This window comes from Mirounga angustirostris, unplaced genomic scaffold, assembly GCF_029215605.1.
Source record: "Mirounga angustirostris isolate CCGP_5_RB_7025 unplaced genomic scaffold, mMirAng1.0.hap1 SCAF_11, whole genome shotgun sequence".
Lineage (NCBI taxonomy): Eukaryota > Metazoa > Chordata > Mammalia > Carnivora > Phocidae > Mirounga > Mirounga angustirostris.
The window spans coordinates 61,022,215-61,037,079 of NW_026991719.1; the positions used below are offsets into that span (position 1 = coordinate 61,022,215).

The 14,865-nt window shown below is 38.6% G+C and overlaps 1 protein-coding gene and 1 long non-coding RNA gene across 2 annotated transcripts in view; one reads left to right on the forward strand and one right to left on the reverse strand.

The window, feature by feature from the left end:
- The window catches only part of ZDHHC15 (zinc finger DHHC-type palmitoyltransferase 15), a 153,745-nt gene extending 147,561 nt beyond the window's left edge, over positions 1–6,184 (reverse strand). Inside the window, exon 1 of the mRNA XM_045879768.3 lies at positions 5,895–6,184. Coding sequence (XP_045735724.1) covers positions 5,895–6,030 — 136 coding nt within the window. The 5' untranslated portion in view covers positions 6,031–6,184. The remainder of the gene's footprint in view (positions 1–5,894) is intronic.
- Positions 6,185–6,294: 110 nt separating this feature from the next.
- Positions 6,295–14,865, forward strand: part of LOC135361942 (uncharacterized) — a 44,229-nt gene continuing 35,658 nt past the window's right edge. Inside the window, exon 1 of the long non-coding RNA XR_010406194.1 lies at positions 6,295–6,625. This is a non-coding gene — a long non-coding RNA (uncharacterized LOC135361942). The remainder of the gene's footprint in view (positions 6,626–14,865) is intronic.

Consider the following 14,865-nt stretch of genomic DNA (forward strand, 5'->3'; position numbering starts at 1 on the left):
ATAGCAAATCAAGCCAAAATCCAGCTGGAAAAGAGAAATAATAAAGATTAGAACAGAAATCAATGATACAGAAAAAAAAAAAATAAAACAGATCAAAACTAGGAGCTGGTTCTTTCAAATTAATAAGATAGATAAACCCCTAGCCAAACTTATCAGAAAGAAAAGTGAAAGGACCCAAATGAATAAAATCAGGAATGAAAGAGGAGAAATCACAACCAACACTGAAGAAACACATTGTAAGAGAATATTATGAGCAATTACACGGCAACAAATTAGGCAATCTGGAAGAAATGGATGCATTCTTAGAAACATATATACTACCAAAACTGAATCAGGAGCAAATAGAAAACCTGAGCAGACACATAATCAGCAATGAAATTGAAGCAATAATCAAAAATCACCCAATAAACAAGAGTCCAGGGCCAGATGGCCTCCCAGGGGAATTCTACCAAACATTTAAAGAAGAATTAATACCTTTTCTTCTGAAGCTGTTTAAAAAAAAAATTGAAGGAAAATTTCCAAACTCATTCTATGAGGCCAGCATTACCTCGATCCCAAAACCAAAGACCCCACCAAAAAGAATTACAGACCAATATCTCTGATGAACATGGATGTAAAAATTTTTACCAAGATACTAGCTAATAGGATCCAACAGTATATTAAAAGGATTACTCACCACCACCAAATAGGATTTATTCTTGGGCTGCAGAGGTGGTTCACCATCCACAAATCAATCAATGTGATACACCACATCAACAAAAGAAAGGACAGAACATTACAATCCTCTCAATAGATGCAGAAAAAGCATTTGACAAAATACAGAATCCTTTCTTGATAAAAACCCTCTGCAGTGTACATACCTCAATATCATAAAAACCACATATGAAAAAACCACAGTCAGGGGCGCCTGAGTGGCTCAGTCATTAAGCGTCGGCCTTGGGCTCAGGTCATGATTTCCTTACACCATACACAAAAATAGACTCAAAATGGATGAAAGACTTAAATATGAGACAGGAATCCATCAAAATCCTTGAGGAAAACACAGGCAGCATCCTCTTCGACCTCGGCTCCAGCAACTTCTTGCTAGACACGTCTCCAAAGTCAAGGGAAAGAAAAGGTAAAAATGAACTATTGGGACTTCATCAAGATAAAAAGCTTTTGCACAGGAAAGGAAACAGTTGACAAAACCAAAAGACACCCGATAGAATGGGAGAAAATATTTGCAAATGACATATCAGATGAAGGGCTAGTATCCAAAATCCATAAAGAATATATCAAACTCAACACCCAAAGAACAAATAATCCAATCAAGAAATGGGCAGAAGACACAGACATTTCTCCGAAGAAGACATACAAATGGCTAACAGACACATGAAAAAAATGCCCCATATCACTCAGCATCAGGGAAATACAAATCAAGACCACAATGAGATACCACCTCACACCAGTCAGAATGGCTAAAATTAACAAGTCAGGAAACAACAGATGTTGGCGAGGATGTGGAGAAAGGGGAACCTTCCTACACTGTTGGTGGGAATGCTAGCTGGTGCAGCCACTCTGGAAAACAGAATGGAGGTTCCTCAAAAAGTTGAAAACAGAGCTACCCTATGACCCAGCAATTGCACTACTGGGTATTTGCCCCAAAGATACAAATGTAGTGATCCAAAATGGAATATTATGCAGCCATCAAATAGAATGGACTCTTGCCATTTGCAATGACATGGATGGAACCATAGGGTATTATGCTAGGCAAAATATGTCAGTCAGGGAAAGACAATTATCATATGATCTCACTGGTATGTGGACTTTAAGAAACAAAACAGAGGATCATAGGGGAAGACACGAAAAAATTAAAGAAGACGAAACCAGAGAGGGAGACAAATCATAGGAGACTCTTAAGTATAGGAAACAAACTGAGGGTTGCTGGAGGGCAGGGGGTGCAGAGATGGAGCAACTGGGTAATGGACATTAAGGAGGGCATGTGATCTAATGAGCATTGGGTATTATATAAGACTGATGAGTCACAGGCCTGTACCTCTGAAACCAATAATATATTATATGTTGGGCGCCTGGGTGGCTCAGTTGTTAAGCAACTGCCTTCGGCTCAGGTCATGGTCCCAGGGTCCTGGGATCGAATCCCATATTGGGCTCTCTGCTCTGCAGGAAGCCTGCTTCTCCCTCTCCCACTCCCCCTTGCTTGTGTTCCCTCTCTCACTGTGTCTCTCTCTGTCAAATAAATAAAATCTTTAAAAAAAAATAATATATTATATGTTAAATAATTGAATTTAAATAAAAAATGTTTTAAAAATGGGCAAAAGACACGAATAGACATTTTTCAAAGAAGATATACAGATGCATGATATTATTTAAATCTCACAACAACAATGCTCTAAATGGCATAGGTGCTAAGGAAGTATCTGTGGTATGAATGAAGCAAGGTGCCATGTGAGGCAACCTTGGTTGAGAAAGATTAGGTAAATTGCCGCAGATCTCCTAGTTAGTAAGTGGCAGAATTCAAACTTTATAAGACAAAAATACCACTTTTGGCTTCAGTTCTAACCTGAAATTACAGATAAAGACATCAGGTTCTATTTCGAGAAAGAAGTTAGATTCTTAATACTACTTTTTGAGTCATATTGAAATTTGAATCTGTTAATTTGGTTGTGTTGTTTTAGTTTCAAGCAGCCTTGACACCCAATTTTCCATTATTTCCTAAACAAGTGACGTAGGAAGATTTGATTTAACCTCTCTGAAAGCAAGGTTTTAGAAGACTATAAAATGAAGATGACAGAATGAAGGTGGAGCCAGAATTGGAAGTCAAGGCTACGTTACTCTCCTGGTTTTTAAATAATGATAACTGATACAAAATATTAAGAAAACACTGTGCAGGCCAAATAAAATACATCTGCAGGTGACATTTGGCCTGTTAGTCACAAGCTTTGCCTTCTGTATTTGTTGAGAGAAGGCAGAGAGTTACGACACTATGGCGGTTAAAGCATGGACTGTGGAACCATACTGCCTGGGTTGCCATCCAAGCTCGGCCATTTATTAGCTGTATGACCCTAGGCAAACGTCTTCATCTGTCTGTGCCTCAGTTTTCTTGTCTTTAAAATGGGAATGTACCTTATAAGGTTGTTATGAGAATTGAGTGTGAGTGTGTGTGTGTGTGTGTGCGCGTGAGCGCCATTTAAAACAGTGCCTGGCATATAACAAGTGCCCTGAAAATATGTTAAATAAAACAAAATAAAAAAGCTCTAAGCTTCCTTTAACTATTTTCACTAATTCTAACTTGAACTTTGCCTCAGTTTGCACATCTGTAAAATGGGGACACTAAGGGTACCTACTTTGTATGGTTATTTTCAGGATAAAGTGATTTAATATAGAGAGAATTAAGATATCTACAGTACTTAGAACATTGCCTAGAACAGATTAAGCACTATGTAAGTGTCAGCCATTATTATTATTAATTTTTAAAATGAATGCTTGGCTAAGCTCATGTAAGTCAGTACTGCAAAACTTTAACATAGGCTTAGCAGTGTTTACAAGATGGTATTGATCCTAAGAAGCAAAGCCCATAGTATAATAATGGAGCTGAACTTTTAACCCTTCAGTCAATCACTGAAAAAAGCGAAATGGTGAAGTCTGAAAATAGTAAAATTTCCCAATCATTGCATAGCCCACTTAATACTCATCAATAAAGCTGAGGTTTATTGTTGAGGTAAAGGTTGAAATAAAGTTTGAGATAAAAAGAAAAGCAGCTTGTATTTGCATCTATAAAGGCAACTAATTGAATTTATTTTTTAAAAATCTCAGTACATTTTCCATAATAAATCTAAGAAGGAGAGGTAGAAAATTCAAACTCTCATGCATAGTTTATTAGAAGAAATTTCTATATGGGGAAACAGAGTTATCTCCTGGCTCCCTACTTAATCTCCATCTACCTGGAGTAAACTATTGCTTTGTCAAATATGTAAGAGAAGGAAGTTGTAAGAAGGGTCAGGTCCTGGGTTGGATAAAACAGCACCCTAACCATAATTTTTAAGATGTTAAGAACCCAGTATAAAGACATAAAGTTATTGTGGAAGGACCTGACAGTGCATGGGTGACCAAAGGGCCAAATAAGAGTCCTAGTGTGAGGAGACTGGAATATGCTGGAACCTCATACTGAATGAATGGGGATCATTGCAGGACACAAGTTTAAAGGTGCTAGAAGTGGGATTTCTCATACTGAAGTGACAATAACTATTAGTGAATCTCATTTGAGAAGAGATGGAAATTCTTCAATGAGAGAGGACAGAGGCAAGGGGAGATCTCACTGTGAGAAAAACAGAAGGTCTGTTGTGAGGAGACAGGATATAATATAAAAACTCCATTGTGAATTTGTAAGAACACTATAAAACCATTAGTGATAAGGACAGGTGACTGGGGTAATACAATTGGGGAACATACAGGATAGGATGTTGGGGTTTGTTTCAGGAAATACTGTGGAATTCTGAGTTTGAAAGCATAAGATAGGCTGTGGGAACCATTTTATACATAAGAAGGGGATGGAATGCTCCATAATGTGACAGGACAGGGTACAAGAGGAGACTCTAGATTTATAAAAGGGATGATCTAATGAAATGGGACAAGAAATGAGGCTTCCATGGGACTGGGAAGGAAGTATTAGAAATCCCAGTGGAAAAGTATAGTGTTTTCCTAGTTTGAGAAGACGGGGGAAAAGGACAACCCTAAAGGGAATTGAGATAAAAAAACAAAAAACAAAAAACAAAAAAAACAAAAAAAACTTAGAGAAAGAGGATGGCAAAATGTGGGGCTAACAATAAAAGAGAGCTGCAGGAGGTGGGGATTAGTTTTCAAAACAGATAACAAGGGGGGAGTATCATTAGAAAAGTAGTAATGGTAACTGAAAAGAAAAGTAGTGGCCCTCGGGAGGGGTGTGAGATATTGTGGAAACTCTTGTGGGAAGGTAAAGAGGACACCAATGTGAGAAGAGAGCGGACAAGGCATGACCATATTGTGATAAAAGCAGGATGCCTAGTATGAAGTGTGAGAAAATAATGTGGGGAGCAGAAGAAGAAAGGGAACCCCAGTGTGATAAAATCAGGGGCTCTAATGTGAGGGGACAGGACGAGATGTATTGTAGGACCCTCATTCCACTGGAGAAGATGACAAAATGGTAAAGCCCACAGGGAAAGAGAATAAAGGGCCCATTTTCACTTTGTGAAAAGGGGAGACCCAGTGGGATAAAACAAGGCATACTGTGGGGTCCTCTGTGGGAGAAGCTGTGAAGCACTTATGCCAGTGTGAGAGGATCATGGAAAAAGGATGAATTCCAGTGTTGGAAAAAAGAGAGCTAGTAACAGAGTACAGGAAATATTTTGGGATTCCTTAGTGGGAGGGAATGCGAAAACGTGCGGCTCCTAGTTGGATGCATTGGTGGGATTCAGAGTGTAAGCAGTTTAACGATACAGGGTGTGTTGTTTTCTCAATTGCGTAGGGTGGGAGCCCCCAGAACGAGAACACCAGGCACAAGTGGTTGTCCTGTATGAGAAAAGAGGGCTCTAGTGGAAAGTCTCAGGAGATTCTTGTGGGTAAGGCCAGGGAATAATGTAAAAAGCCCTCGGTGGGAAGCGATGGCGACACGGTGGGACCCTCGTGGGAAGACTGTGAAGAAATACTGTGAGAAGCCAGAGGTTGGAGATGAGGAGGTCTCCAGAGAGCTAAGAACAAACAAACAACCCCCTCCCCTCAAAGAAAAAAAAACACAAAAACAAAAAACCCTGCCGTGTGAGGGCTAAGAACACGCGGGAGGGGGACACCAGGGTGAAGGGTACGACAGACAATTATCCTGGAGCATAATTTCCCCACCGTAGGTGCCCAGCTCCACTTACCCAGGCAGAGTTCAAAGACGTAGGCATAGTAGGACCAAAGCACAACGAGGACGATAACGAGCACTGGCACCCAGGAAAGTACTCGGCGACAGCACCGCAGCCCCCCGGACAGAGCCATCTTCCAGCCCCGCCGCATCTTTGGATCGAAGATCGACCGAGCAGGCCTGTCGGCGCTGGGTCGGAACGGCCCGGCAGGCAGTTGGGAGGCTGGAAGGAGCGCTGTGCGGCGCTCCACTGCCTAGCCTGGCGGGAACGTCTCACCAAACCGACACCACCTGTAAGGCTGCGGGGCAGAGTGCGCCCTGCCTGGCACAATAGGCATGAGTCATGGCGAGGAGGAACTGGCCTTGTTGGAGCGGAAGGTGATCCGCCGGGCAGTCGAGGCTGGGCACGCTCAGAGGGAATGCGGTCCCTCCCCTTTTCTCCTCTTCCACCCCCTTGCTACAGCGCTAGATGCAGAGCTGGACCTCCGCAAAACGGTGAAGCGGAAGAAATTTGGGTCCGCCCATCTGTCTTTACTGCACTGCGTCCCCCCTCATCTGCTTTCTGATCTCTCTTTCGGATTTTTGTCTCTCTTTGTTTCCCCCCTCAACACAAACGCGGGAGCACACGTACACGCTGTGCGAAAGACGCCAGCCATAGCCTCTTAAGACTGAAAGGTTATCCAACCCCATCCTCCCACTGCTGCTTGAACAATGTGCTTAACGCGTAGTGCCGCAATCACTGCATAGGTAAGTCCATTCACAGGACGCTCCCCGCTTCCTTCTCTTCTTCCCTTACCCCTGAGTTTCGCTTCGTCCGTTTTCAGAATAAATAAACCTATTGGTACAGAAAAACAAACGAAGGGGACGTTAAATCTGTGAGGGGTCAGGGAAAGATGCAAAGGTAGTAATATTTAAACTGAGCTTCAATGATAAATGTTTGCTAGGCAGACGAGAGGGGAAGGATCTTTCAGACAGAGGAAACAGCGTTTGCAAAGACATAGTCATAAAAATCCAAAAGTGTTCAAGGAACACCTAATATGGCTTGAGCGGGTGTGTGAAGAGGAGAGGCTGGGACTGAGACGGGGAATATAGGCTGAGGGAACAGTGTGACGGTCCTTTTACGCCTTGCCAGGGTGTGTGGACATAATCCTCTAAAGCAGATTACTATGAACAGCCATTAAAGGTTTGGGACAATGGAATGACATTAGCAGAGATGTATTTTTGTGACTGGCAGGATTTCGGAGAGGAGGATGGCTTGGAAGCAGACCAATTAGGAAGCAATTTAATTCAACAAATGTTTCTGGGATGGTTGCTTTGTGTAGGTCAGCTTTGGCATAAAAAGAATGAAGAAACAGGAGGCCTGTCCCCATGAAGCTCATCTTCTCGTCAGGGGGATAGGTGTTCAATGACACAAGCACAATAATGGAAGTATAGTAAGATTTTGACACTTATGGATTTGAAACTCACTGTTTAATGATTTTTAAAGGTCTATGACGTGGAGAAATTTGTGATTTTGCTGAGACCCATGTCTTACTCACATTCTGTATTGAGTGAATTGAAACAAGGATTTCAACAGGGTTGTGCTCTATTCTTCGTGGTTATATAGGCAGTAATTTCCTGAAGTGATAAGAGCTTTCTTGTTTCTTTTCAGATTAAGTTCATGGTTGATATTACTAAATTAATGATGTAGTGAAATACTGTCTCATTTCAGTTGCAGTTTTTATTTTAATAGCCCAATTAATTATTTGAGTCCTAAGGTTCAGACATAGATATTTAAATATTTTTCCAGCGTTATTGAGGTATAGTTGACAAATAAAAATTGTATATATTTAAGGTGTATAATGTGATCATTTGGTAGGTATATACATTGTGAAATGACTATGACAATCAAGCTAATTAATGCATTTGTTATCTCACAGTTACCATTTTTTGATAAATATTTTTTATTGAGATATATTTTACATACAACATTGTGTAAATTTAAGGTGTATATTTTTCAAAGTTTTTATTTACATTCCAGTTACTTAACATATAGTGTAATATTAGTTTCAGGTGTACAATATAGTGATTCAACACCTCCATACAACAGTAGGTGCTCATCACAACAAGTACACGCCTTAATCCCCATCACCTCTTTAACCAGTCTACCCACCCAACTCCATTTTGGTAACCATCAGTTTGTTCTCTATAGTTAAGAGTCTATTTTGTAGTTTGCCCCCCTGTCTCTCTCTCTCTCTCTCTTTTTTTCCTTTGCTCATCTGTTTTGTTTCTTAAATTCCACTTATGAGTGAAACCATAGGGTATTTGACATTTTCTGATGGACTTATTTCCCTTTGCATGATATTCTAGCTCCATCCATGTCGTTGCAAATGGCAAGATTTCATTCTTTTTTATAGCTGAATAATACTCCGTTATATATATTTATCCTCCACATCTTCTTTGCCCATTCATCAGTCGATGGACACTTGGGCTGTTTCCATAATTTAGCTATTATTAATGATGCTGCTAAAAACATTGGGGTGCATGTCTCCCTTTCACTTAGTATTGTTGTATTCTTTGGGTAAACACCTAGTAGTGCAACTGCTGGATCTGAGGGTAGTTCTATTTTTAACTTTTTGAGAAACCTCCCTACTGTTTTCCAGAGTGACTGCACCAGTTTGCATTCCCACCAATAGCACAAAACCACCCCTTTTGGTGTTGACCTGTTCTTGTGCTGTTGATTTTAGCCATTCTGACAGGTGTGAGGTGATAGCTCATTGTATTTTTGATTTGCATTTCCCTTATAATCAGTGATACTGAACATCTTTTCATGTGTTTGTTGGCCATCTGGATGTCTTCTTTGGAAAAATGTCTACTTATGTCTTCTGCCCATTTTTAATTGGATTATTCATTTTTGGGGTTTTACATAAGCTCTTTATATATTTGGGATACTAACCCTTTATCACATATGCCATCACAAATATCTTCTCCCATTCCATAGGTTGCCTTTTAGTTTTGTTGATTGTTTCCTTTGCTGAGCAGAAACTTTTTATTTTGATAAAGTCCCAATAGTTTATTTTTGCTTTTGTTTCCTTTCCCTCAGGAGATATATCTAGAAAGAAGTTGTCACAGCCAATGTTAAAGAAGTTACTGCCTGTGTTCTCCCGTAGGGTTTTTATGGTCTAAGATCTTACATTTAGATCTTTAATACATTTTGAATTTATTTTTCTGTATGGTGTAAGAAAGTGCGGTCCCGTTTCATTCTTCAGCGTGTTGCTGTCCAGCTTTCCCAACACCCTTTGTTAAAGAGACTGTATTTTATCCAATGGATATTCTTTCCTGCTTTGTCGAAAATTAGCTGACTATATAGTTGTGGGTTCATTTCTAGGTTTTCTATTCTGTTCTATTGTTTTATGTGTATGCTTTTGTACCAGTACAATACTGTTTTGATTAGTACAGCTTTGTAATGTAACTTGAAGTTTGGAATTGTGATGCCTCCAGCTTTGCTTTTCTTTTTCAAGGTTGCTTTGGTTGCTCTGGCTATTCGGGGTCTTTTCTGGTTCCATACAAATTTTGGGATGGTTTGTTCTAGCTCTGTGAAAAATGCTAGTGGTATTTTGATAGGGATTGCATTAAATATGTAGATTGCTTTGGGTAGTATAGACATTTTAACATATTTGTTCTTCTGATCCATGAGCATGGAATATCTTTCCATTTCTTTGTGGCATCTTCAATTTCTTTCATCAGTGTTTTCTAGTTTTCAGAGTACGGAACTCTTATAATAGTTTGTATTTCTGTGGTGTTGGTTGTTCTTTCTCCTCTCACTTGTGATTTCACCTCTTTGGTTAGGTTTAATCCTAGGTATCTTATTGTTTTTGGTGCAATTGTAAATGGATTGATTCCTTATTTTCTTTCTCTGTAAAGTGATACATATAGAAATACTCTCAATAATCTTCATTATTGCTATAGAGAAATGCAACAGATTTCTGTACATTGATTTTGTACCCTGTGACTTTACTGAAGTCGTGTATCAGTTCTACCAGTTTATTGTTGGAGTGTTTTGGGTTTTCAATATAGAATATCATATCATCTGCAAATAGTGAAAGATTGACTTCTTCCTTGCTGATTTGGATGCCTTTTATTGCTTTTTGTTGTCTAATTGCTATGGCTAGGACTTTCAGTATTGTTAAATAACAGTGGTGAGAGTGGACATCCCTGTCTTCCTCCTGACTGTAGAGGAAAAGCTCTCAGTCTTTCTCCATCGAGTATGATATTAGCTGTGGGTTTTCCATAGATGGCCTTTAGTAAACCTACTTTGTTGTTTTTATCATGAATGGATGTTGTACTTTGTCAAATGTTTTTGATGCATCCATTGAAATAATCATATGGTTACTGTCCTTTCTTTTATTAATGTGGTATATCACGTTGATTGATTTGCAAATATTGAACCGCCCTTGTATCCCAGGAATAAATCTCACTTGATCGTGGTGAATGATTTTTTTTTTAAATGTATTGTTGGATTTGGTTTGCTAGTATTTTACTGACAATTTTTGCATCCATGTTCATAAGGGATATTGGCCAGTAGTTCTCTTTTTTAGTGGTGTCTCCATTGGTTTTGTTATCAGGGTTTTGCTGGCCTCATAAATGAAATCGGAAGTTTTCCTTTTCTATTTTTTTGGAACAGTTTGAGAAGAATAGTTATTAACTCTTCTTTAAATGTTTGGTAGAATTTGCCTGTGAAGCCGTCTGGTCTTGGCCTTTTGTTTGTAGGGATTTTTGTGATTACTGATTCAATTTCTTTGCTGGTTATCAGTCTGTTCAAGTTTTCTATATCTTCCTGTTTTAGTTTTGTAGTTTATGTTTCTAGGAATTTACCAGTTTCTTCCAACTTTTCCAATTTGTTGGCATATGGATTTTGATAATATTCTCTTATAATAGTTTGTATTTCTGTGGTGTTGGTTGTTCTTTCTCCTCTCACTTGTGATTTTATTCGCTTGGGCCCTGTCTCTTTTCTTTTTGATAAATCTGGCTAGAGGTTTATCAGTTTTATTAATCTTTTCAAAGAATCAGCTCCTGACTTCATTGATCTGTTCTATTGCTTTTGTTTTTGTTTAGTTTCTATATCATTTATTTCTGCTCTAAGCTTTATTATTTCCTTCCACTGGCTTTAAGCTTTGTTTTTTGTACTTTTTATAGCTCCTTTAGGTAAAAGGTTAGATTGTTTATTTGAGATTTTCCTTGCTTCTTGAATTAGGCCTGTATTGCTATATACTCCCCTCTGGAGATTGCTTTTGCTGCATCCCAAAGGTTTGGACTGCTGTGCTTTTATTTTCATTTGTTTCCATGTATTTTTTTGTTGTTGTTGTTTCTTCTTTATTTCCTGGTTGACCCATTCATTCTTTAGTAGCATGTCATTTAACCTCCATGTATTTGTGGTTCTTTCCACATTTTTTCTTGTGTTTGACTTCTAGTTTCATAGTGTTGTGGTCAGATAAGGTGCATGTATGACTTCAATCTTCTTGTATTTGTTGAGGCCTGATTTGTGACCTAATATGTAATCTATTTTGTTCCATGTGCACTTGAAAGAATGTGTATTCTCCCATTTTAGTCTGGAGTGTTCTGAATATATATGTTAAGTCCATCGGGTCCAGGGTGTCATTGAAAGCCATTATTCGGGTGCCTGGGTGGCTCAGTCGTTAAGCGGCTGCCTTCGGCTCAGGTCATGATCCCAGGGTCCTGGGATCGAGCCCCACATCAGGCTCCCTGCTCAGCGGGAAGCCTGCTTCTCCCTCTACCAGTCCCCCTGCTTGTGTTCCCACTCTCGCTATGTCTCTCTCAGTCAAATAAATAAATAAAATCTTAAAAGAAAAAAAAAAAGAAAGCCATTATTTTTCTTCTCGATTTTCTATGTAGATGATCTGTCTATTAACGTACGTGGGGTGTTATTTTCCCCTACTCTTATTGTATTATTATCAATGAGTTCCTTTATGTTTGTTATTAATTATTTTATATATTTGGGCAATCCCATGGGGGGTGCATATTTACAATTGTTATATCTTCTTCTTGGATTTTCCATTATGAGAATATAGAGCCCTTTTTGTCTCTTTTTACAATCTTTGTTTTACAGTCTAGTTTGTCCAATATAATACTGTTTCCAGCTTTCTTTTGACATTCTTCTGGGTGATAAATGTTTCTCCATCCCCTTACTTTCAATCTGCAGGTGTCTTTAGGCCTATGATAAGTCTTCTGTAGTCAGCATATAGGTGGGTCTTGTATTTTATCCATTCTGACACCCTATGTCTTTTGATTGGAGTGTTTGGTCCACTTACATTCAAAGTAAGTATTGATAGATATATATTTATTTCCATTTCATTACTTGTTTTGTAACTGTTTCTGGAGATTTTCTCTGATCCTTTCTTGTCTTTGTCATTTTTGGTCTCTCCTTTGCACTAAGTCCCCTTTAATCTCTCTTGCAGGGCTGGTTTAGTCGTCACAAACTCCTTTAGTTTTTGTTTGAACTGGGGAGGGTATGTGCTCTGGTAAGCGCTGTGAATTGTGCAAGACTGTTGAATCTCAGATCTGTACCTCTGAAACAAATAATGCAATATATGTTAAGAAAAAAAAAAGAAGAAGGTAGCGGGAGGGGAAGAATGAAGCGGGGGAAATCGGAGGGGTAGATGAACCATGAGAGACGATGGACTCTGAAAAACAAACAGGGTTCTAGAGGGGAGGGGGGTGGGAGGATGGGTTAGCCTGGTGGTGGGTATCGAGGAGGGCACATTCTGCATGGAGCACTGGGTGTTATGCACAAACAATGAATCATGGAACACTTCATCTAAAACTAATGATGTAATGTATGGGGATTAACATAAGAATAAAAAAAAATAAAAATAGTTTTTGTTTGTCTGAGAAACTCTATTTCTCCTTCTATTCTGAATGACAGCCTTGGTGGATTGAGTATTCTTGGCTGCAGATTTTTTCTGTTTGGCACTTTGAATTTATCATCCCACTCCCTTCTGGTTTGCCAAGTTTCTGTTGAGAAATCTCCAGCTAGCCTTAGGGGTCTTACCTTGTGAGTTAAGGACTTCTTGTGTCTTGCTGCTTTAAGATGTTTTCTTTATCACTGTATTTTGCAAATTTAATTATAATATGTCTCAGTGTTGGCCTGCTTTTGTTAGATTTTTTTTTTTTAGTGGTCCAGATGTTTGACCTAACTTCCTTTTTTTAAAATTTTTTATTCTTTTTTAATTTTTTAATTTTATTATGTTATGTTAATCACCATACATTACATCATTAGTTTTTGATGTAGTGTTCCATGATTCACCCAGTGCTCCATTCAGTACGTGCCCTCTTTAATACCCATCACCAGGCTAACCCATCCCCCACCCCCCTCCCCTCTAGAACCCTCAGTTTGTTTCTCAGAGTCCATAGTCTCTCATGGTTCGTCTCCCCCTACGATTTCCCCCCCTTCATTTTTCCCTTCCTGCTATCTTCTTCTTCTTCTTTTTTTTTTAACATATAATGAATTATTTGTTTCAGAGGTACAGGTCTGTGATTCAACAGTCTTACACAATTCACAACGCTCACCATAGCACATACCCTCCCCAATGTCTATCACCCAGCCACCCCATACCTCCCACCCCCACCACTCCAGGGTTGCTTTTATTAGATTTTGATGGGAGTTCTCTGTGCCTCCTGGATGTGGATGTCTGTTTCCTTCCCCAAATTAGGGAAGTTTTCAACTATTATTCCTTCAAATAAATTTTCTGCCCCCTCTTCTCTCTCTTCTTCTTCTTCTGGGACTCCTATAATACAATTGTTAATACATTTGATGGGGTCACTCACCTCCCTAAGTCTATTCTCATGTTGCATAATTCTTCTTTGTCTCTTTTGTTCTGCTTCATTATTTTCCTTTCTTTTGTCTTCTAGGTCACTAATTCATTCCTCAGCTTCTTCCAGCCTGCTGTTCATTGCATCAAGCCTATTTCCAATCTCATTCATTGCAGTCTTCATCTCTGACTGATTCTTTTTTAACTCTTTTATTTATGTGGTAAGGGTCTCACTGACGTCCTCTATTTTTTTTCTGAAGGCCAGTGAGTATCCTTATGATTGTCTCTTAGCAAGTTTAATATTTATAATACAGTTTTATCATCTATAATCACTGTATTATGTATTAGGTTTCTAAGAGTTATTTATCTATTAGTTGCAAGTATGTACCCTTACACATCTCTCTCATCCCCCACTCTCAGTCTCTGGTAACTACCATTTTACTCTCTGCTTTTATTATTTCAGTTCTTTTAGAGTCCACATATGAGATATTACACAGTATTTGTCTTTCTGTGTGATTTATCTCACTTAGCATAATGTCCTCAAGGTCCATCCATGTTGTTACAAATGGCAAGACTTTTTCGTCATGACTGAACAGTATTTCATATATATGTGTGTGTGTGTGTGTGTATATATATATATATATATACACACTATATACACACATACATATATATATATATATATATACATTTATAAAATCCAGTCTTATTTACTTATTTATCTAAGCATCTATTCACAGGCACTCATGTTGTTTTCATATCTTGACTATTGTAAACTATTGTGAATAATGCTGCAATAAACTTGGGAATGCGTATGTCTTTTTGGTAACCTCTTTTGATTTCCTTTGTATGTATACCCAAAAGGGGGATTTCTGGAATGTATGGTAGTTTTTTATTTTTTGAAGAACCTCCATACTATTCTCCTTAGTGGCTGAACCAATTTATAGTCCTATCAACAGTGCATAAATATTCCCCTTCTTGACATCCTTCCCAGCACTTATCTCTTGTCTTCTTGATGATTGCCATTCTTACAGGTGTGAGGTAATATGTCATTGTATTTACCATTGTGTGTGTGTGTGTGTGTGTGTGTAGTAAAAACACTTAAGATCTACACTCTTAGTAAATTTCAAGTATACAGTATTATTAATTTATAGTCATGTTGTACATTACATCCCCATA